Source organism: Castor canadensis, chromosome 1 (assembly GCF_047511655.1).
Source record: "Castor canadensis chromosome 1, mCasCan1.hap1v2, whole genome shotgun sequence".
Classification (NCBI taxonomy): Eukaryota; Metazoa; Chordata; class Mammalia; order Rodentia; family Castoridae; genus Castor; species Castor canadensis.
This window is the reverse complement of record NC_133386.1, coordinates 15,921,573-15,945,924: the sequence shown is the minus strand read 5'-3', so window position 1 is coordinate 15,945,924 and position 24,352 is coordinate 15,921,573. Positions and strand designations below refer to the sequence as shown.

At 40.9% G+C, this 24,352-nt stretch overlaps 1 protein-coding gene across 3 annotated transcripts in view; it reads left to right on the top strand.

The window, feature by feature from the left end:
• Ppp1r14c (protein phosphatase 1 regulatory inhibitor subunit 14C) overlaps nucleotides 1-23,519 on the top strand; it is a 100,695-nt gene extending 77,176 nt beyond the window's left edge. For 2 of the 3 annotated variants that reach the window (XR_012447694.1, XM_074072342.1), the window contains one exon: nucleotides 21,935-23,519. Coding sequence is in view for 2 of the 3 variants with exons in the window: in XM_074072342.1 (XP_073928443.1) it covers nucleotides 21,935-22,009 (75 nt within the window). In the remaining variant the exon portion in view is untranslated. The remainder of the gene's footprint in view (nucleotides 1-21,934) is intronic. The other variant, XM_020176002.2, reaches the window with a different exon arrangement.
• The last annotated feature ends 833 nt before the right edge of the window (nucleotides 23,520-24,352 follow it).

Genomic DNA, 24,352 nt, shown 5'->3' with positions numbered 1-24,352 from the left:
TATATTGTGTAGAGGTTGGATGAAATGTTCTGTAGACATCTACTAGGTCCACTTGATCTATTGCATATTTTAGATCTTGGATTTCTTTGTTGAGTTTTTGTTTGGATGACCTATCTATTGATGATAATGGAGTGTTAAAGTCTCCCACAACCACTGTGTTGGCGTTTATATATGCTTTTAGGTCTTTCAGGGTATGTTTGATGAAATTGGGTGCGTTGACATTGGGTGCGTACAGATTGATGATTATTATTTCCTTTTGGTCTATTTCCCCTTTTATTAGTATGGAATGTCCTTCTTTATCTCGTTTGATCAATGTAGGTTTGAAGTCTACTTTGTCAGAGATAAGTATTGCTACTCCTGCTTGTTTTCGTGGGCCATTGGCTTGGTAAATCTTCTTCCAGCCTTTCATCCTAAGCATATGCTTATTTCTGTCGGTGAGATGAGTCTCTTGTAAGCAACAAATTGTTGGATCTTCTTTTTTAATCCATTTTGTCAAACGGTGTCTTTTGATGGGTGAATTAAGTCCATTAACATTAAGTGTTAGTACTGATAGGTATGTGGTGATTCCTGCCATTTAGTTATCTTAGTTGTTTGAAGGTTTGATTGTGTGTACCTAACTTGATGTTACTCTCTTCTGTCTTGCTTTTTCTTATCCTGTGGTTTGGTGCTGCCTGCCTTTTCATGGTTAAGTTGGGTGTCACTTTCTGTGTGCAGGATCCCTTGCAGAATCTTTTGTAATGGTGGCTTTGTGGTCACATATTGTTTTAGTTTCTGCTTATCATGGAAGACTTTTATTGCTCCATCTATTTTGAATGATAGCTTTGCTGGGTAGAGTATCCTGGGGTTGAAGTTATTTTCATTCAGTGCCCGGAAGATCTCACCCCACGCTCTTCTTGCTTTTAATGTTTCTGTTGAGAAGTCTGCTGTGATTTTGATGGGTTTACCTTTGTATGTTACTTGTTTTTTCTCTCTTGCAGCCTTCAATATTCTTTCCTTAGTTTCTGAACTTGTTGTTTTAATGATGATATGTCGTGGAGTAGTTCTATTTTGATCTGGTCTGTTTGGTGTCCTGGAGGCCTCTTGCATTTGTATGGGAATATCTTTCTCTAGATTTGGGAAATTTTCCGTTATTATTTTGTTGAATATATTACGCATTCCCTTCGCTTGCACCTCTTCTCCTTCTTCGATGCCCATGATTCTCAAGTTTGGTCTTTTGATGGAGTCGGTGAGTTCTTGCATTTTCTTTTCACAGGTCTTGAGTTGTTTAATTAGTAGTTCTTCAGTTTTTCCTTTAATTACCATTTCATCTTCAAGTTCTGAGATTCTGTCTTCTGTTTGTTCTATTCTGCTGGATTGGCCTTCCGTTTTGTTTTGCAGTTCTGTTTCGTTCTTTTTTCTGAGGTTTTCCATATCCTGGCTGTTTTCTTCTTTATTGTTGTCTATTTTTGTCCTGAGTTCATTTATCCATTTATTCATTGTGTTCTCTCTTTCATTTTGGTGTTTATACAGTGCTTCTATGGTTTCCTTTATTTCTTCTTTTGCTTTTTCAAATTCTCTATTTTTATTGTCTTGGAATTTCTTGAGTGTCTCCTGTACATTTTGGTTGACCCTATCCAGTATCATCTCTATAAAATTCTCATTGAGTACTTGTAGTATGTCTTCTTTTAAATTATTCTTGTAGGCTTCATTGGGTCCTTTGGCATAGTTTATCTTCATTTTGTTGGAGTCTGGCTCTGAGTTTCTGTTCTCTTCATTCCCCTCTGGTTCCTGTACTAATTTTTTGCTGTGGGGAAACTGGTTTCCTTGTTTTTTCTGTCTTCCTGTCATTGTCCTTGGTGTTGTTACTGTCCCTGTACTGTGTGTAATTAAGTATTTTCTAGCTTGTAATAATAACAATGGTAATATTGAGAATGGAAGAGTGAGCTGAGATGGAAAGCAAGAAGTTAAAGAAAAGGGGAAAACAAATATACAGACAAGAGGGAGAAAGCAGAACAAGGTATCAGACAAGAGAGTTTCAAAGGTATAAACAGGGAGTGTTAGTGTACTAATCGACAGTAAGCTGAACAGACAATAGAGTGACAGAGAGAGGATTGAAAATCAAAGATAAAAAAAATAAAAAATAAGTATATGAAAGTAATATCTATTTATAAAAATGAATTAAAATAAAATGGAAAATAGAAAATTAAAAAAAACAAAAAAAACCAAAAAACCAAAAAACTTCCAAGTTTATATGCAATGCAATTTCAGTCTTAATAATTTGGATGTCCGTCTCAATCTCCAGTCCTGGAGTTGGTGCCTCAGATGTTGTTCTGTAGTTGTCTCATCAAAGGGGATGCATAAAGTAGAACAAAACTACATTCACACACACACAGAAGAAAAAAAAAAGCCCCACCAAGTGTCCCCAGTTCAAATGCAATACAGTTTCAGTAAGTTTTTCGGCTTGCAGGTGTAATTCGGTTGTTCTCTCATCAAAGGTAGGGAGAAAAAGAAAAAAAAAGCGTCTGGAGGCAGTTCTGAGAGTGGTATCTGCAACTGTGGCTTGCCTGCCTGCTGCTCTCAGCCTGTAGCTGGCGGCGTTATTTATGCAGATCTCTGGGGTGAGCTTAGCACTCACCTGGTCCCACAGGCTTTGTTTGCTCAGAGTTCTCCTGTGCGGCGGCCTCTGCTACAGGCTTTTCCCTTTCCAAGCACTGGGAAAGGCGACACTGCCCCGCGTTGTCAGGCCTGCGTGTTTATTTACAGTTCACGTGGGAAGTGGGTCTTCCCTCCTCTCACAAGCATCCCCGCTCCTGGTTGCTGGCGCGCCCCGCTCCCGCCAGAGCCTCTCCGGCCCGCCCGGCTCGTTTCTTTACAGTCCCGGGAAGGAGTCCCTTCCCCCAATCTTCAGCGCTCAGGGCGCCCCACCCTCTTTCCAGCGTGTCTTAACTGTTCTTATTGCTTAGTACTCAGTTTCTCTTTTTTCCCGGGTGGAGGTCAGTCTGTCCAGGGGGCTATGCTGCTCTGGCCCAGGCTTGTCTGTGGGGGAACCGCGGTACCGCGAAGCTCACCTGGTCCGCGTCTTCCCAAGCCGTATGGGCGCCGGCCCCTGGCGGCCCGGGGGCCTCCTCGGTTCTCCGTTTAACGTGAAGTGGAGATTCTCTGTGCCGGCTGGAGAAGTGGAGGAGTCAAAGTTATGCCTTTTCTCGGTGATTATGCCTGCAAAGTGTGTCACCAGTGTCTCTCCAAGATTTCACTATAGGAGGCTCGCTTTCTGCTTCCTCCCTCTAGCCACCATCTTGGAATTCCTCTGGTTAATTCTTTTTGATCTAACCTTTTCTCTAGTTCCAGGTCCCCTTTTCCTATTGGCCTCAGTTGCTTTTAAGGTATCTGCTTTAGTTTCTCTGTGTTAGGAACATCAAATGCTATCTAGTTTTTTTGGTGTCTTACCTATCCTCACCCCTCCCTTGTGTGCTCTCGCTTTATCAAGTGATCAAAGTCCAATCCCCTTGTTGTGTTTGCCCTTGATCTAATGTCCGAATATGAGGGAGAACATACGATTTTTGGTTTTTTTGGCCAGGCTAACCTCACTCAGAATGATGTTCTCCAGCTCCATCCATTTACCTGTGAATGATAACATTTCGTTCTTCTTCATGGCTGCATAATATTCCATTGTGTATAAATACCACATTTTCTTAATCCATTCGTCAGTAGTGGGGCATCTTGGCTGTTTCCATAACTTGGCTATTGTGAATAGTGCCACAATAAACATGGGTGTACAGGTGCCTCTGGAGTAACCTGTGTCACAGTCTTTTGGGTATATCCCCAAGAGTGGTATTGCTGGATCAAATGATAGATCAATGTTTAGCTTTTTAAGTAGCCTCCAAATTTTTTTCCAGAGTGGTTGTACTAGTCTACATTCCCACCAACAGTGTAAGAGGGTTCCTTTTTTCCCGCATCCTCGCCAACACCTGTTGTTGGTGGTGTTGCTGATGATGGCTATTCTAACAGGGGTGAGGTGGAATCTTAGTGTGGTTTTAATTTGAATTTCCTTTATTGCTAGAGATGGTGAGCATTTTTCACGTGTTTTTTGGCCATTAGAATTTCTTCTTTTGAGAAAGTTCTGTGTAGTTCACTTGCCCATTTCTTTATTGGTTCATTAATTTTGGGAGAATTTAGTTTTTTGAGTTCCCTATATATTCTGGTTATCAGTCCTTTGTCTGATGTGTAGCTGTCAAATATTTTCTCCCACTCTGTGGGTGTTCTCTTCAGTTTAGAGACCATTTCTTTTGATGAACAGAAGCTTTTTAGCTTTATGAGGTCCCATTTATCTATGCTATCTCTTAGTTGCTGTGCTGCTGGGGTTTCATGGAGAAAGTTCTTGCCTATACCTATTAGTTCCAAAGTATTTCCTACTCTTTCCTATACCAACTTTAGAGTTTGTGGTCTGATATTAAGATCCCTGATCTATTTTGAGTTAATATTGGTATAGTGTGATAAACATGGATCTAGTTTCAGTTTTTTGCAGACTGCTAACCAGTTTTCCCAGCAGTTTTTGTTGAAGAGGCTGCTATTTCTCCATCATATATTTTTAGCACCTTTGTCAAAGATAAGTTGGTTATATTTGTGTGGCTTCATATCTGGGTTCTCTATTCTGTTCCACTGGTCTTCATGTCTGTTTTTGTGCCAGTACCATGCTGTTTTTATTGTTATTGCTTTGTAATATAGTTTGAAGTCAGGTGTCGTGATACCTCCTGCATTGTTCTTTTGACTGAGTATTGCCTTGGCTATTCGTGGTCTCTTGTGTTTCCATATAAATTTAATGGTAGATTTTTCAATCTCTTTAATGAATGTCATTGGAATTTTGATGGGAATTGCATTAAACATGTAGATTACTTTTGGGAGTATAGACATTTTTACTATGTTGATTCTACCAATCCATGAGCATGGGAGATCTCCCCACTTTCTATAGTCTTCCTCAATCTCTTTCTTCAGAAGTGTATAGTTTTCCTTGTAGAGGTTGTTCACATCTTTTGTTAGGTTTACACCTAGGTATTTGATTTTGTTTGAGGCTATTGTAAATGGAATTGTTTTCATATATTCTTTCTCAGTTTGTTCATTATTAGTGTATAGAAATGCTAATGATTTTTCTGTGTTGATTTTATATCCTGCTACCTTGGTATAGCTATTGATGGTGTCTTTAAGGTATAGGATCATGTCGTCTGCAAATAGGGATATTTTGACAGTTTCTTTACCTATTTGTATTCCTTTTATTCCTTCTTCTTGCCTAATTGCTCTGGCTAGGAATTCCAGTACTGTGTTGAATAGGAGTGGAGATAGTGGGCATCCTTGTCTGGTTCCTGATTTTAGAGGGAATGGTTTCAGTTTTTCTCCGTTAAGTATAATGCTGGCTGTAGGTTTGTCATATATAGCTTTTATAATGTTGAGGTATTTTCCTTCTATTCCTAGTTTTCTTAGAGCTTTTATCATGAAATGGTGTTGGATCTTATCAAAGGCTTTTTCTGCATCTATTGAGATGATCAAGTGGTTTTTGTCTTTGCTTCTGTTAATGTGGTTTATTATGTTTATTGATTTTCTTATGTTGAACCACCCCTGCATTCCTGGGATGAAGCCTACTTAATTGTGGTGAATGATCTTTTTGATATGTTGTTGAATTCAGTTTGCCATTATTTTATTGAGGATTTTTGCATCAATATTCATTAAGGAGAATGGCCTATAGTTCTCCTTTTTGGAGGTGTCTTTGCCTGGTTTTGGGATAAGTGTAATACTGGCTTCATAAAATGTGTTTGGCAGTTTTCCTTCCCTTTCTATTTCATGGAACAGTTTAAGGAGGGTTGGTATCAGTTCTTCTTTAAAGGTCTGATAGAATTCAGCAGAGAATCCATCAGGTCCTGAACTTTTCTTTTTGGGGAGACTCTTGATTGCTGCTTCAATTTCATTTTTTGTTATAGATCTGACTATCACTTTTCTGATGGACTTTGCTGGTAGTCATTGTTAGCTCATCCTGTTTAATCGGTTTCCTGTACATGTAGCATCCTAGCCTAACTTTTAAAAGTATACTACACATTCATGGTAGTATCAGAATCCTTCATTGAGATGATTGGGGCAGAGAGCACCTCTGACATGGTATTTATAACACAAAAATGGTGTGCGGGACTGGGGGAGACACAGCTCGGTGCTCTGCCACATCCCCTTTATTTGCTTGACAACTATTTGTGGATCTATGGACTGAGAATGTCTACATCTGTTTTTAAAGCAATCTCTTAGAAAGCCACAGGTCACTTTAGTGAGAATTTAAATGCTTATCAAATACTAAGATAGGAATAAAAGAAATGCCAAGCTATCAGTTTATCCAGGGCTCTCTAAGTTACCACAATGTAGCGTTATGGGATCTGCTTTTGCTAGAAGGGGCAGTCATGTTGCTCAGCTAAACGACATTCTACAGGCAGGGACTATCAGACCTTTTTCTCTCATATCAGACCCTTTTCCTCTAGGCCCTCTGGGGCTTCTTCCAAAAAGATGAGGAATGGAGTTAAATGATAGATTAATGAGTTGAAAAGACACATTTTAAAATGTGTCACTCTTCAAAAAAAAAAATCCCCAGGTAATTTTTTGCATATCTCTGGTTAAAAAAATACTGCTAAAAAGTGTCACTATAAATGTGAGTATGAAAAAAGAGCCGTCATCTCCAGAACAATGTTTCTGAATAGAGAGAATTGGACACTTCCAAAGGAAGATCAGAGTCAGATGAAAACTACATTCTAGTGGCTGGAGCCATTGGCTGTGAAATCCCTACAATGCTTTAGTGTAAATTGGGCAGGTAAGTATTAAAGGATTGGGTTTTAGTAGCAAGATACATGTGTCACTGTATCTGGTAGACAAAAGGATCTTGGGCACCATCTGCCAATTGCTTACACACTTTCTGCCCAAGATCAAAGAGTCAGTATGTGGGGAGCTGGCATTTGGACCCATATTTAAGTATAAATTCTACTCCTCTACTCCTCCTTGCCTTTCTTTGAATTCTTATAAGGTGAACCCAAGCTCCACTTTGGAACACTTATAAGGCACATTAAGGTTATCTCCATTGCGAAACATAAATCCAGAAATGTTCAGTAAGCTTTCCCCAGACATGTAGTCATGGAGCAAAAATCTGCATTCATTTCCTGGTCTTTATTCAGCACTCGGCAAAGTTAGGGCATACTTCACAAGACTGGCCTCATTTCTCACACCAATTGCAAGTTGGGGAGCTCCAAACCACTGTCAGGTTTGATAGTTCACTAGACCACCCACAAAACTCATTGAGATCTGTGATACTCACAGTTCTGATTCATCACAGTGAAGGCTACAGATTAAAATCAACCAAGGGAAGAGAAGCATGGAGTCTGAGTCCTAGAAATTTCCAAATATGTCTCCTCCTGGTGGGATGACAGAATTAATTTTCTCTGCAATGATGTGTGACAGTATGTACAGAGTAACACCTAGAGAGAAGCTCACCTGAGCCTAGGTGTCAAGAGTTTGTCTTGGGGCTCACATCTGTTGACATGGTTGACTGCCCATGTGACTGACTTTTAGTCTTCAGCTGATACCCCCAATACAAAGCTCCCACTGTAAATCAGCTTGCTATATAATCTTTACCCAAGCCTCCATGGTAAATTAAAGGACATTTTCAGGTAGACACACTAAGCTTTGGAGCTCATCAGGGGCTGAGGGCAGAGCACTGACCTCTTCTTTAACAAGGTTAAATTCTTTACACATGCTCTTAGACACAGGATGACCAGAGAATATCAATACTGGTAATGATAGCAATAATGGCAACATAAGGAAAGGGAAGATGTCATAATAGGGAAATCCATGTATGTCTTGCTTTTGGCTGTCCCCCAATAATGAATGCTGTTACTTTTATTAAAGACATGGTGGAAAAAGCACAGACTTTATTTATTTGTTTGTTTGTTTATACGCTGGGGATGGGACTCAGGGTCTTGTGAGGCAAGTGCTCTACCATTAAGCCATATATATCCTCATCCTCAAAGCACAGACTTCAAAGGGAGCTGAACTTGGCTGACATCTTTTAATTATTAACTGTGAGTTTATGGCATTTTCTTATTCATTAAATCCAAAATGATCGACCCTATATTAAAAATAGCTCCTAGGGCTAAAGGCTCAAGTGGTAGAGTACTTGCATAGCAAGCATGAGGCCGTAAGTTCAAACCCTCGTACCACATAAACAAATGAATCACCCATTTCTAGAAGACTGGGTAAAAAATTATTCAAAAATAAAAATAAAAACACCTCCACCTTTTCTTCCTGCTTAGACTCATCTGGACAGGAGGAAGAATATGGTCTGAGAAACCTGTTAGTAAGTGAGGAAAGAGTTAAACACTCTTAAGGTTGAAAATGGTGAGAGCACGTAGCCTTCTGTGCTGTGTACAAATAAAAGTTGGAATTTGGGTGAAAAAATAAATTAGTCTAAGAGCAGTGGACTGAATCTTTAAAACAGATTAATGGAACTGCTCTCACAGCAGAACTAATTAATCTTTAAAAGCAGATAGTCAAGAAAATAAATGGACAACATAGTGTCAGTGATTTTAAGTTAAAGGGGAAATAAAAGCCAGAATGCAGTTAAGGTCTTCTGGAATTTATGTTGGCAGAAATCATTACGACAGCAGCGGCCACAAACCTTTACCTGTAACAGGTTCAAAAGCTTCTTTCCAGATAATGAAAAATGAGATCAATTCTGTTGTGCCCTGTCAGCAAATGGACCTCTCTAAGGAAAACCAGTCCTCCCACAGCCCACCAGACAGAGGGGACAGTAGCTATTTCAGTAGCGAGGCAAGATGACTGGTGCTTGCTGGGGGAGAGGTGGCTGATAAGTGTCAGTGAATGTGAAGAGCACATCTCAGGGTCCCCTGAGTGATGACACAACTAGGAGTCGGGTTTGTCTGGTACTTCACTGCCTCCAATTTGGCCCCCTGGGTGACCCATATGGCCAGTGTAATTTTTCAGTGTTTAATTACTGAACACCTTTTTGCAACAGTTTTTCAGGCGTTAGCATCACCTTTTCCAAAAAGGCGCATCCTTTTCCCTTATCTAACTTTCGACGGATCTGGAGGTTCTCTCCCTTCACCCTGTTCACCCGATTCCCACCCTGACTGATGATTGTTGGTTTCTTTGGAAGAAGAACTTGCACTTGAAGGAGTAGGTGGTACATGCCTGAAATCCCAGGACTCAGGAGGCTGAGGCTAGACGATGGAAAGTTCAAGGCTAGCCTGTGCTGCGTAATACAACTCTGTCTCAAAACAAAACAAAATAAAACAAAAACAACCTTGCACTTGAGCTGAGTAGGCTTGCCGGAAGCTGTTGGTGAGCCTGGGAGCCAGGGGCAGATGGCTTCTATGAACATGCAGCTTTAGGGGAGTAACTGGTCAGAAAGAAAAAGAGGAGATGGTGCCTGATGAGTTATGTGACCGATGGTGATCACAGTCTTTGGAACTCTCACCTGCTGTTTCTCTTGGGCCCCCAACCCTTGTTCTCTGCCTCAGAAGTAGCTGGTGTTTTCTGGAAAAGCAGGCTGAGCATCCAGAGTTCTTCCAGGCACCCTTTCTTGGAGCTTCCCTGATGGACACAGTTACTGTGGTTGGTGATGCCATTCCCTGGTGATTTTAAACATTTCTTTTAAAAGTCCTCTTGTTGGGAAATACCTCTAATTAAAGGGGTACTGCCTGATATCTACTTATTTCTTCTTTGTGGCTCAAAATGCTTGAAAGAATGATGTAAGTGCAGCTTATGCACAAAGCAGTGATTTGCAACAACTCTGGTTCCTTCGTCTCCTACTTCCCAACGCACCATTTTGTTTGAAGCAGCACTCTGTCATCAATGAGTGTAGCAGAGCTCCCAGACACCTGGCTATGGTGGTAATTACAAAATATGTGTCCATCTGCCCCCTCTGGCACGGGCTGCAATAGGCGTGGGCATGGGCAGTGGGGGTGGATGCTGAAAGCCACAGGGCACAGGAGCTCAGAGTAGAGTGTGGCACTGAGACGCATGGCCCTGTGACAGGGTCACATGGCAGGAACTCCGGAACAAGAAAGGACCTTCTATTTTCACAGCTGTTGCCAGATCCCCTCAACCACCGGCCTTGAGTTCGTTCTCAGAAGTCCATGAATTAGATGACTGCATGTTGCAGAGTCAATCTCTAAGCTCCTTGGAAGGGCTACTCTTCTTTCTATTGCTTCTTTACCAATCTCTCTCTCTTTCCCTCTTCCCTCCCTCTCTTTTCGATACTCTCTCCCTCTCTCAGGGACACCCTAGGCTCTACTCTTGCCTAACTCTCCTGGCCTTGTTAGTTTCCCAGAACTTAAGGAAGTAGAGTAGGCCCTTGGTATCCTCAAATCTATTGTTCCGAGGAGGTGCTCTGCGCATGCTCAGAATGCAGGGTTTCGTGCTGTCCTGCGGATGCCTGATTCATTTTTCCTGTAACACTGCCCAACCCCCGCTAAAGACAAGGCAGCCTTTCAACAAACCTGAAATTTTTACTTTATCGCTTCATTTAAACATGTTACATGCTCTTTTTGACTTGAGAGGATGATCATAACTTTTACCTTGCTTTTGGGGCACTATTTGCTTTTTGGGAGACAGATTTTTCACAAAATTAAGGGCAGGGAAATACTTAGAGCAGATCGCACCGCTTAAACACCACTGATGACAACATGGGGCGACCAAAAATTTCTCCTCACTAACTGAGCTGTGGGATGTGCGTGGGAGTTTACATTTTTTTGTTTTTGATTTTTTTTTTAATATAAATGCATTTCAAAGTAAAATTAAATTTGGATTATCCATTATTTTAGGTTATCAACACCACCATTCCATTAAACCCAGAATATAGAAAAATGATGAGAACAGTATTTCACCAGTTCTCATATCCAGATGATTCTATATTACAGAATACAATAGGGAAAAGACATATCAAAATTAGGAAGACCCATCAGCTCCTATTTACATTGTGGGCATTAAGTCAACCACAGACTGAAGTCATTAATTTTCTTTCTTTCTGATCACATTTTCCTACCTTTAACGAAAATTTTGTTAGACAACATAATTATACCATCTGCACAGTAATGATTTTCCAAAAAGAATAAAACTAAAACTAAAAAAAAAAAACAAACTCAACAAAGGCACCGAACTGCTGTAGCTCACTTTCTGAAGCAGCTTTAATAACACCAATTTTTTTCTTCTTTTCATAGTACCAGGGTTTGAACTGAGGGCTTTACATTGATGAAACAGGCCCTCTAATGCTTGAGCTATGCCTCTAATCCATTTTGCTCTGGTTATTTTGGAGACAGGTCTTGGGAACTATTTGCCTAGCCTGGCCTCAAACCATGATCCTCCTGATCTCAGGCTCCCAGGTAGCTCAGATTACAGGTGTGAGCTACTGGTACCAGCTGCCAATCATAGTAGAAAGTCACATCAAAGAATGAAACAAGGGCAGTGGTGTGGCTCAAGTAGTAGAGCTCCAGCCTAGAAAGTGAGAGGTCCTAAGTTCAAACCCCAGTACCTCCCAAAAGAAAAAGAAAAAAGAAACAGAATCCAATACAAAAAGATTGAACCCCAAAAGGCACACTCAAACTACTGACATGAGATGCTCAAAATGCATTCTCTTCATTTCCCTTCCTCCAATGGTTTGTTCAATATTCAATGACCTTTGCTATACACTGTTCAGAAGGTTAAAGTGAATATAGCTATCCATACAACAAAATGTAAATCTGGAAGATAGATTATGACTGCACAGAACTTGCACAGAGAGGACATAAAACCATCAGCCACAGGTCAAGATTCAATAATGCTATTACACCAACGGACTAGACTTTCAGGGAACCCATCTACCTTAACCTATTCTCAGACAGAGGCCAAAGCACACTTACCAGGGGCAATAAGAAACAGAAAACACTATTTCCAGAAAGGACTGGTTACAAATAGGAACAAACCTGGACTTTTTACTCACCATTTTAATACTGCTGCCAACTATAACAGATTAAAATGTGTACACATGGCAAAGTGAATAAAAGTCCCCAAATGCAACAGTTTTGGTAAAAGAACATCCATTTAAACACCACTGATGACAACATGGAGCGACCAAAAATTTCTCCTCACTGAGTTGTGGGATGTGCGTGGGAGTTCACATTTTTTGTTTTTGATTTAAAAAAAAAAATGACTATTTTTTTATGCATTTGGTCAAAATCATGTGTAATAAATCCTTGAGAGCTTTCATAGTTGCTGGGCCAATTGATATTTTGTGTAGGTTTTTCCCTCACTTAATGGGTATGGAAGATTCTAGTGCCACCCCAACATTTTCTTTACTCTCATGCCACAGTGGTTTGAGTTAGTTCTTCATTCATATAATTCTTTGCTCAACTCCTCATAATGCATCAAGTGTTGTACTAGGAAAACAAAGATGAATAAGACTCTTGAAGTAGGGGTGACAAGTAGGCACATAGATTATTTACTTTGTGTGCTTTTTAAGTGTGTAAATAATATTTTGCAAGCTTTCTTTTCAGCTTTCTTATGTTGCCAACATTAGCTGTCGTGCAACTCATTCTTTTTTTTTTTAAACTGTCCAGCATTCTTTTGTATCATTACACTGTAATACAGTTATCCATTCTTCTGTTGCACTCACTTGGCTGGGCTCTGTTCAGGTTTTCATGATTATGAATAGTGGTGCAATAAAATTGCTATTATTGGCCTATTGCCCCATGTACAAAAATTTCTCCAAGGAGTATACCAAGACATGGAATTGCTCTCAGTGTTTGCACCAGCTACCTGCTCACCAGCGGGGTGTAAGAATTCCGTTTTGACCTCATCATTACTACAACTGGAGTTGCTAAAGTTTTAAGATTTTGCTCATCTGATCATATCTTATTTTTTTTGATATCTCATTGTTTTAACATACTTTTCCTGATAGTAAGGTAGAACACCTTTTTTTATGTGTTTTGGCTGTTCATGTTTCTTTGAGAATTTCTACTTCATATTCAATGTCTACTTTTCTTTGGAGTTATTGGTGTTTTCCTTACTGAGTGCTAAGAGTACTTTATATATTCTGGGTGACAATCCTTTGACCTTACATGTTGCAAATTTAAGTTCCCAAATTATGGAGCATATTTTCACTTTTGATGTGTTTTATGTAGAGAAGTTTCTATGTTTTGAAGCCAAATTATATTTTATGGCTTGTGCTTTTTAAAAAGTCTTGTTTAAGAAAACTTTAGTGTCTTACATATAGTCTCCTTCTATTTCGTTCTAAGTTTTTGCTTCTACTTTTACACCCAAGTGTTCAAAACCCCCTTCAGTTTGTTTGTACATATGGTGTGAGGTAGGGATCAAATTTTACATTTTGCCATCTTATCCTAATATCATTCATTGAACAGTCAGCCCTTCCTTACTGCACTGATCTATAATGCATGTCTGTTGTATATCAGGTTTCCCTATAGTTAGGGCCTACTTCTGGCTGGCTATTGCTGGGAAGAAGTTATCAGCAGAACTGAAAGAAAAGATGCATACTCAGAAGACAGTTTCTAGAATGTAAAATACAGTCCTTAGCCTATCCTTTTCCCCACGCTTAAAAGTTAAAGAATTGTTGAGTTTGTCATATGCATTTCAAGTCAGTTTAGTTTTTAGTTAGACTAAAATTACCTAACTTGATTGCTTAATGAAAAAGATTTCTCATCTTGGACAGCATGGTGCAGAGAGGGATTATACCCTCCAGTCCAGGGCAGGATTCCTGGTTCTTTATGTCTTTACCTTAACATAGTGTTTGAATCCTGGTCTGACCTTTCAGCAGGTGCATGACCTCAGGAAAGCGTCTAAATCCTTCTAAGCCTGTTTTACAAGTCATTTGCAATGATTAAATCAGTTACTACATGAAATGCTTGGTGTGCTTGCCGCCTAGAAGGTACACAATGAGTAGAAGATGAATCTGAGTCCCAGACAGGTACTCAGTGCTATTGAGAGCATGGTACTATGCCCAGCAAAATGTACACCTTGAGAATGAAGAGCCTTCAGATGCATTAATGTATAAAAAAAGATGAATGCAGAGTATTTTCAGATACAAAAATAGTGGCTGGCACTGAGTGGTAGAGTTTGGTGTAGGAGCTCTAGAGTCATTTAGAAAAGTTATTTAGAAACACCTGTCTGTTTTTTAAAATTATCATATTATTATTGTACTTGGGGTACGATGTGACTTTTACAAAAGTTCTTATAATATATCATAGTTGAATTCACCCCCTCCATCCTTCTCCTTTATCCCCCTCTCCCATTCTTGGAATCACCTCCTTCACCCTTTCCTTATATCCTCCCCCCTCCCACTGCTACCGATCCTCAGACAGGACCTGTTTTACCTTCCTATTCTCCATTTTTGAAAAAAAACCTTCTGTCTATTGAAGACAGTCTTTCACTTGTTTTAAGGGAGGTAGTTTGATGGAGGGGGAGGGAGAAACTTTACCTGTTGTGCAACACATTGTGACTTTTAAAGGCTCAGAAAAGTCAGGAGGAGGGAAAGGAAGAGCTGAAGGTGGGAGATGGCAGTGGTGGTTGACCCTTCTCTCTCTCTCTCTCTCTGGTGTAGTGGGGTGGAAGTTGGTTGGGAAATGCTCCTGCAGGAATGTTTTTCAAGTCCATTTCAAACACTTCATGAGATGAAGAGCAAACACACTTGTTGGTGGCCCCTTGAGAGGGAACTTGCTTGGTCTAAGTGGCTCTATAGTGGCTGTTTTGGTAGCAGGATGTTGCTCAGACTGCAGGAGAGACCAAAGGCAGAATCTGATGAGGAAGGCACGAGGACCTGTGGCCCTCCATCAGGAAGCACTGAGAGAAGCTAGTGTGGGCTTTCTCAGCAATGGCAGCCTCTGCACCTGCTAGGAGAACCAACAGCTCGGCCAGGGTCACTGATGGTGCCTTTGAAAGAGACATACATGCTGATGCTTGTGCCCTGACCTGAGCAACGAGGTTGTCATCAGGGATCACATAAAACACTTTTCACCTGCCTTGTCAAACCTTCTCCATGGGAGTGTGGGTAGTGTAGTGTGTTCTCAATTTGAATTTGAGTAGACTGGCTTAGTATATTCTGTACTAAGAATACCTGAGGCTGGGTAATACATAAAGATAAGAAATTTATTTCTATCAGGATGGGAGATCTAAGAGCCTGGTATTAGCCTCTGCATCATTGCAGCTCAGAAGGGCAAGAGAGCACATGTGAGGGACAGAGGCAAGAGGGCCAAATGCCCTTTTATGACAACCTACTCTCAGGATACCTAATCCACTCTTGGGATAGCAACATTAATCCACTTATGAGATCAGAGCCTACATGGCCTAATCACCACGTATAGACGCTACTCTTAATACGGTTACAATAGCAATTAGATTTCAACATGAGTTTTGTAGGGGACATTCAAACCATAGTAGACTGCCAGTTCATATAGTGCCAATCCTGGTAATTGCATCAGTCAGGCTTTTTCTTGCTGTGACAAAATGCTTTATAAGCAACTTAAGGGAAGAAGGATTTATTTTGGCCCACGGTTGTAAAGGGTTCAATCCTGTCCTTGTGCAGACAACATGGCATCAGGAGCAGGTGGTAGAAAAGGTTCTCACCTCATGGTGGCAGAAAGCACAGAGAGAAAAGAAGGGGCAGGAACAAGATGCCCTAAAGGACCTGGTTCCTCCAGCTAGGTCCCAACTCCTAAAGTTTCCAGCATTTCGTACCAGCAGCTGGGGATCAAGCCTTCAACTCAGGAGTCTTTGGAGGGGCATTTCATATTCAAATCATGAACAGTGATTATGTTGACGATGATAATGGCAGTGACAAGTTTTTGCATTATACTTTCCAAATGCATTTTATATATTATTTAATCATTTGATCTTCACAGCAAACCCAAGGGTGGGTTTTGTTGCCCCGCTCCCACTTACAAGGCGCAGACTGCATCATTTATCTGTAAGTGGCGCACAAAGATTTGAACCCTGGCTGTTTAGAAGCAGAGCATTTGTCTTAACCATGTGACTACTGCTTCTTCCTGAGTGCAGATAGGGTGACTCCTTACTTGTAAGAACAAGCCCACTAAGATTTTTCTTTGGCATTTGTTTCAAGGGTCCTCCTGTGTCTGCAATCCAAGTGTTACCAGAAAACTGGTTCCCTGGCCTCAATTCCAATTCACAATTTACAAATAACGAGAGCAAGATTTTGAGGAAAAAGAAATAAGGTTTATTATTTGCCAGATGAAGAGGAAGACAGGGAGAATCAGCCTCTCAAAGCTCTGTCATCCCACTTCTGAGAGAAAATGTCCACCTTTTAAAGGGGAGCTCAGGGGCTCAGCTTGACTGTGTGACCAGATGTAGGTCCACCATGGCTGCTGGCCTTGATTCTCCAGGTGTCTGGCACCACTTCTGAAGCTGTTGTATGTTTTGGCTGGCAGGTTTGCTGCGCTGGTGGTCAGAGAGAGATAAGGGGAAGATTGCTGCTTGGCCTAGCTGGAGAGCAAACAGAGTTGATATTCCTTGCTGGATTCTCCAGCAATTAGACAAAAAGGGAAAGAACATTCAGTCAAAAGAGTAAACTGGCCAGCAGGCAAGCTGGCTATTCAAAAAGTTTCTTTTTTTGTTTTTCTTTTGAGAGCCTGGTTACATTTCCCCCACTGTCTATTTTTTCCTTCTATCTCTATGGAAAAGAGGTGTTGGAATGGAAAATCTTCTCAGTGCTTCCTGCCTTTAGTTAATTCCCAGGCCCAAGTAAGGAGTGGGTGCTCTCTAGCATAATCAGCTTTTAAGCCCCTATTCCACAGGGTCTTCTGTTTTTTTGCTTCTCGTGCCATCATGCATTTCACAGTCCTAGGGATACTGGGCCCCAGCCTCAGTAAAAGCAGTAAATGAGATGATTCATTCAGCTACAATTCAGTCCCCCATCCAGGGCTGGTCCAGCAGCCTACAGTGAACATTGTCCCTGGAGGCAGATCCTAGGGCACCCACCTGGGATCTCTTAGGTGTCATTTTGAACAGCATTTGGACAAAATCTGCTGAAGAGTCTAAAATATACTATTTACCTTCAAATATGGCCCAAATGTGTACTTGCCTTTAAAAAATTGTAGCAGTTCACTGAAATAGTGTTTCAATGATTAGGAGACTAGAATGGACAGATCTTAGAAACTGGTGGAAGACAGTTGGCTAGTAATGAATTTCTTTTTTTTTTTTTTTTGTCTTTTCTTTTTTGGTGCTGGGATTGAACCCAGGGCCTCACGCATGCTAGGCAAGCACTGTACCACTGAGCTACATCCCACCCCATAATGAGTTTCTCTTGAAGGAGGGACAGGGAAGGAAAGAAGGAAGGAGAGAGGAAGGAGAGGGGGAGGAGAGGGGAAGGAGAGGGAATCGGCAGTCTACCTTCTGTAGCCTTCGCATCCACAGTCTCTGCTCTCAGGGACCCTTAGAGCTATGGCCTCCTTTTTTCCTGTCATCCTCTGGGAGTGGCCAGGAGGAAGAGGCATGAATGGCTGGCATGTCCTTCTGCCTACAGGGTGCTGTGAGCACACTTGGCGCTGCCATCCATGCCTTATGAAATAGGCCTGTTTCTGTGTCTTCCTCCCCAGGTGCCCTGGGAGACCCTGAAAAATAGGACTCTATCCCATTCTGCTCTGCAGCTCAGCAGAGAGAAGAATCTGGCACAGTCTGCACTTAGGGTTGAATGGGGGCTCAGTACATATTTATCCAACTCAGGGGGCATCAAGAGGCCTAGATTAAACTATTTGCTTTGTGGCTTTGGGCAGGTGACTTGTAATAAAACAGAACATCTGTTTTTCTGAACTGTAGAACCTACTGCATCAGATTAAATATGGTAACATGGAAAAGGGTTGCACAGAGACCTCCATCAGTGTTAGTTCCCCTTCTCTTTCTTGTGTCAAGCATAACCCGAACCAAATCCAAGTATAGAACTCATACCCACCCATGAGTTCCTCATCTATCCTTACACATCTGTTTCCCCAGGGACTGGAAGGTCATAAAAGAGTCAAGTGCCCTTTTATGAGTATCACAGGTCATGCCCTTTGTGGTTAGGGAATTGCCTCAAACAGTTTTGCATTTCCCTCTGGAAATCCTGTGACTGAGAAGTGTGCATTCATACTTCTTGTTCAGAGTATGAACCAGCTATGAGGCCGGAAGCTGCATGAAGGCAGTGACCCGAGGTGGGCATCTGAGGTGGGGGGGCAGTCTTGTGGAACTTAGACTTTAACCTGAAGGATCTGACTTTTAACTCCTGTGTCAGACTGAATTGATTCTTAGGACACCCTGTCCGTGCCCACTGGAGAACTGCTCAGTGTGTGCAGAAACCCACCTTCTCCTCACATTTCTATGACCAGGAGTGTGCTGTGTTGAGTGTGTGAAGTAGGAACAGTTTTGTTTTTCCCAACATAGGCAAGTTTCTCTTTTCTTTTCTTTTTTGGTGGTACTGGGGATTGAATTTAGTACCTCGTACTTGCTAAGCAAGCCATCTACCACTTGAACCATGACCTCTTTTGTTTTTCAGCTAGGGTCTTGTGCTTTTCTCAGACTGTGTTCCTCCTACCTCTACTTCCACCTTCTGAGTAGCTGGGATTACAGGCATATGCCACCATTCCTGGTTTGTTTTTGAGATAGGATCTTGCTAAATTTTGTCCAGGCTGGCCTCAGAGATCCTCTTATCACCACCTCTGGAATAGTTGGGATTATAAGGGTATGACACCACAGCCAGCTCTACACAGGCAAATTTTTTTTTAAAAAGGTACAGCCTATCAAAACTTCTCTTCAGAAAACAAACAAAAAACTCTAGGACCAGATGACCTTGCTGGGAAATTTTACCGATAATCTAAGGAGGACTTCACACCAACTCTGCACAAACTTCCAGAAACTTGAAAGGGGAAGGAATTCTTTTCAGCACGTCTAGCATTGCCCACCTGCTCATCCTGGCCATTCTGTGCAAGGGACATACATTTCTTGGCTTGTTCCTCTTCAGAGCTCAACATGTAGACTGTTGCCTAAGTCCCCAGGTCTCCTCCAAGTCAGCCTCCTCCATTAATTCAGGTCTTAACTCAGAGGTGATTTCCTCAAAGGGAAACCCCTTCTCTTGACTAAATCAGTGTCCCCAATCCAAGGCTGAGTGATGTGTTTGGGAAGCAAATGAGGTGTGTTGTCACCGAACTATAGTGTTTTTGAGTAATAAGAACCAAGAGCCATCAAAGTCTTTGATTAGAGATCCTTGAATCTTTCTGGAGAATCATCTGTGAGCAACAGAATCCTTCTGTGTGAGTGGTGTTGCCAAGTTTCTGTATGGGGAATAAATATTGGTCTTGCTTTTTTTTTAAACTTCTCAGTTGAGCACCCAAATATGAGAATTTAACGAACAGTTTAGATATGCACATGTTATGCAAAACAGTGTATTAAGATATGGACATATAAGACCTGTTGATATAAAATTAAAATGAGAGTTTTTCATTAAGATTAATACGTCATAAGCACAAGACAATTGTATCATTTAAACCTGTTAATCTCTAAGATTCATATGTGTTATGCTCGGATTTTTTTGAGGGAAAGTTAAATTCTATTTAAATTACCAAATCACTTTTGTCTTGAAGAGAAAGGTCTGCGGTTTAGGGTGCATTATTCCTTATGTGATTTTAGTCCTTAATTTGTAAAAGGGTGTTATTTTAAAAAGTGAAGAAATGTTACCAGAGTTATTAACAAAATAAGTTACAGGATTTGTGATTCTGAGCTTGGATTTTTAAAAGAAGGAAATTTGTAGTCAGATACAGAAACTCTTTACAGTAGTCATCTGCATAACACATTCTAAAAACATTCTAAAATTGAAATCATGTGTGCTGATACTATGTATTGGTTAAATCACAGAGTACAGGAGACAATTGTAAATGCATCAAACTTTTCAAAATAAAAATTGAATATAAATAGGAAACTATGGTATTTTTCATACAAGAAAATTCTTGAAATTAGATAGATGTTCAGAAGTTGAAATAGGGCCTCCATTTTACTTCACTTGTATTCTATTGAATGTGTCTTCTGACCCAGTCCTGGGACAGCTCACCAGAGGAAATAATCCAAACTACAAAGACTTATACATAAAGGTTTTAGTTATGCTATTGTTTATAATTTTGAAAAGCCAGGAAGTGTCCAGGAATACAGTGATGGGGACTAAGCAGACTGTACACTGTCTGTACAATAAAGGGTATGTAATCATCAGCAGTAATTTTTAGGAAGTCTGTTTAATGTTGTGGGGAGAAGCTCCCAACATAATGCTAAGTGGAAAAAAAAAGTATGGAGTATGATGTTAATTAAGTAAAGATAATATCCTTACAAGAAAAATGTATTAATAGTCAATTCTTAGGAGTACACTGTTGCTGGTTTGTATTTTCCAAGTTGTTTTTTTTTTTTTTAAGAAAACGCATGTTTTACTTGTATAATAGCAAAAAGACTTAGAAAACAAATTGTGGTGGTGAACAAAATATTAAATATTTCAACTTCCTGTGTTGTAGTTCTGGAGAACAGTGCAGGACCCGCTGAGTCTGGGAGCTTCTAACTGAGCCTTGCCAGTGCTTCTAGGGACTGAGAGCTGGGTTTTGGAGCCTCTAGGGAGAGTAAGCTGTCTCAGTGATTTTGCTCTTAGCTTGTCCCCAGTGCGCTTAGTTCTGTCATTCACTAGCTGTGACTAGATTAGAAAGTCTGACACTATAGTTATCAGCTTTGCCTCTGAGAAATATAAAGCAGGAAGAGGAGGTAATAATTATGTAATAAATGTGATTTATTTATTCAAACCTTTTAAAATATGAAGCAGCAATGACAGATTCCTGATGGCACAGAGCAGGAACCACTGTAGGCTGTTTTTCAGTTCTTGGGTTCTGATCCATTTAATAGGTCACAAAATCATTTTAGTGGGTCTCTCCAGCATTCCTTTGAAAATGAAATTACAGTAGAGTAGAAAATGCCAGAATGCATTGCATAGTTAATATTCACTGTGTTAATTTTAGCTTTGTGTGTGGATACTGGATTATAATATAAAATGTGGTTTTGGCTTGGATTGGATTTTTTGTCTATGATTTGCAATTGGAAAAGTCCCAAGACTCCTCGTGTGATCTAGAGCTCTGGCTGTCAGTATGCTCTTGAGACCAGCAACACCACTGTGTCACGAATGCACATCGTCAGTCCCACGCCCTGTTTGTTGTTGTTCCTGTGTTTGAACTCAGGGCTTCACACTTGCAAAGCAGGTGCACTATCCCTTGAGCCACACCTCCAGTCCATGTTGCTCTGGTTATTTTGGAGATGGGGGTCTCACAAACTGTTTTCCTGGGCTGGCTTAAACAACAATCCTCCCAATCTCAGCCTCCCAAGTAGCTAGGATTACAGGTGTGAGCCACCAGTGTCCCTCCCATCAACACTCTTTCATAATTCTTGGTTGGACTGTGGTCAGAGGCATAGATGAACTCTGTGGGGTGCACTCAGCACTCTGAGGCTTAATAAATCCCCTGGTGAATCTGATGCACCCTCAACTTGGAGAACCACTGGTCTAGCCTTGCTATTCTAGCTGCCATCTGTGACCTAGTTGGAAGTGGAGAGTCTTAGACTTCATCTTGGCCCTCCTCAAGATCTCCAGGAGGTCTTGCACACAGCAAGGCTGAAGAGCACAGAAACCACACATACCCTCAGAGATCATGTAGGTAACATCATCGGGGAAGGCGGCCTGGCTTCCTCCCTAAAGTGAGTAAAGCAGGGAAGAAGAAATTTTCTGTGTTATACCAGTTGGGGTTAACACAGTCAACCAAATTCATCAACTAAGATTAACTGCAGTTGACAGCAATTACTTAAGGCAGATTTTTAAATATAGATTTTAGTAGGGTGACCTCATATTAACTTCTTTGATCTCTTTTAGGAATTTATCAAGGAGCTGCTCTCCCGGATAAGAGGCATGAGGAAACTGAGTCCTCCACAGAAGAAGAGTGTATGATTCTGGAACAGGGTAGAACTCTCTCAGAGACGAAGAAAGAGTCCTGGGATTTGGACTTCATGAAGACTTTTACTAAACGATAATTGTCCTTATGAATAACTTTTCTTTTTTTGGTGTGTGTAGGAGGGAATCTATTAGACATTTATTCAAGAGTGTTCCTTTTTGTTGTAATATTTTAATAGCAAAGATATCACGACTCTGACCACAGCCCAACCAAGGATTGTAAAAGCAGGTAGACATCCAAGGATGGGCCAGGCCAGGCAGTGTTTTCTGCAAGGATTCAGATGTTTAGGACCTTACTATACAGGGAAGATGGTTTTCTTACAACCAGTTTGGTAATACTTTTTTCTTAAGTTGTACATTTGACTCAGATGTCAAATTTCTTGTACTTGTATATATCTATCCACAGCTAAGTTAAAATGTAGATGTGAGTTTTATTTCACATTGATGGAATACACGTGTGTCATCCTGTAATGAGTGGTCACAGCAGGTGTTTTGGAGAGGCCATTAGTCTTCTTCATGGAAGTGCTGTTGACCATCAACATTCACTTTTGGCACCAAACTGAAAGGATCCAGTGCATCCGTTATTTTAATGAGCTACACTACAAAAAAGTTGAGTTGGGTCAAGGGCTTTGTTTATGGACTTTATATTATTTCATTGGTTGGGATGCTTTGCCAGGCCGTGGGCTTGTTACCCCATTTGTGGTCTCTTAAAGTTTGATGAACCCTTAATTTGAAGAACTAACCTGACTTCTAGAGAAATACCCATGCTATCTGGTGGTGTTTTGCAATGGAAAAGGGAAGCCCAGTGAGACAACTGACGCTGCTTTCAACCAAATACTGTGCATCATTCTCTCTGTGTGAAAGCAGATAAAAAGGAAAGTAGCAGATTGGACATCCTCCTCCTAAGAAGTGGTTTCTAGCCCCTGCTGTGCCTGGGTAGTGTTAGATCAGGAGCTGAGTGTTGAGCAAAGTGTAGAGATGAAAAGCCCTCATCTTCTCTCAAGACAGTTGATAGAGCAGCATTTTCTGGTTTGCAAGTGTGGTTGCAGTTCTGGCTTCTCTCAGTACTTCATGGTGGGAACTTGTGGGCCTTCTGGCTCTAAGTGTGACTGACCTTGATCTCCATGCTTGGACAGGCCTCAGCACCTAAACTGTCCCCTCAGTTATATACCAGCTCTTTGGAGAAGAATTAAAATTCACATGGAACGAGGGCAGGGTAAAAGTTGAGAGTAAAACTTTTATCTTTCTTCCAGGAGGCCCCTGATGCCTTTCTAGAAGTCCCGACTACTGTAAGATGTCTCCAGGTGGCCCTGTCTGAGGACAGGGACCAGGCATTTTCTCTCAAGGGTGCTTTGAACATGTTTTATTTTTTAAAAGAACTATGTTTGTGAATTTTATGTATACTGGCAAGCTTTTGAAAATGTATTTAATTTTGTAATGTTTATCAATGATTTATTTACAAGCTATTTACTCAAATAAATGGAGCTGCTTACAATCCTGTTTACCTGTATGCCTTGCAGGATACATTAAGGCGGTGATTTACTCTCTCGGGTTCTCAAGAGATGAGGGTACCTGGTACCCATATATCTAGCTTTTGATTTTCAAACTATTTGTCAGCATTTCATCCTGGCCCTCTCTTGGGGCATCTTCAGATCAGCAAATGAGTGGGTCCCATTCTTGAACTGAGAAAGAAACAAGATGATGAGGCATTGGTGGCTCACGCCTATAATCCTAACTACTTAGGAGGCAGAGATCAGGAAGATCATGGTTTGAGGCCAGCCCTGGGCAAACAGTTTGCGAGGCCTTATCTTGAAAACACCCATATCACGTGCACAAAAAAAGGGATGGTGGAGTGGCTCAAGCAGTAAGAATGCTTGCCTAGCAAGCGTGAGACCCTGAGTTCATACCCCAGTGCCACCAAAAGAAAAAAATAAAAAAAGAAACAAAATGAGCAATATGTGCTCAGCCCTGAGGGCTTCTACTCCAGTGCTCTCCTAGGCCATGCCCCATTCATGTCATTAAAACTCCCTGCTTCCAATATGAAAGAAATCTACAAGAAGATTTCAATGTCATAAAATATTCCACTTATTTTGGAATAGCTGTATAAGTCAGAAAAGTGCAGGATTGCTGGATTTCTACTATGCTTGACCAGCCCGAGTTATAGTCTTCAGATGAAGCAAGAAATGACTTACCACTGGGCATGGTGACCTATAATCCCATCTATTTGGGAGATTGAGTAGGAGGATCATGGTTCAAGGCCATCCTGGGAAAAAAAGTTAACAGGACCCTATCTCAGAGAACAATCTGGGTGTGGTGACTCAAGCCAATAATTCCAGCTGT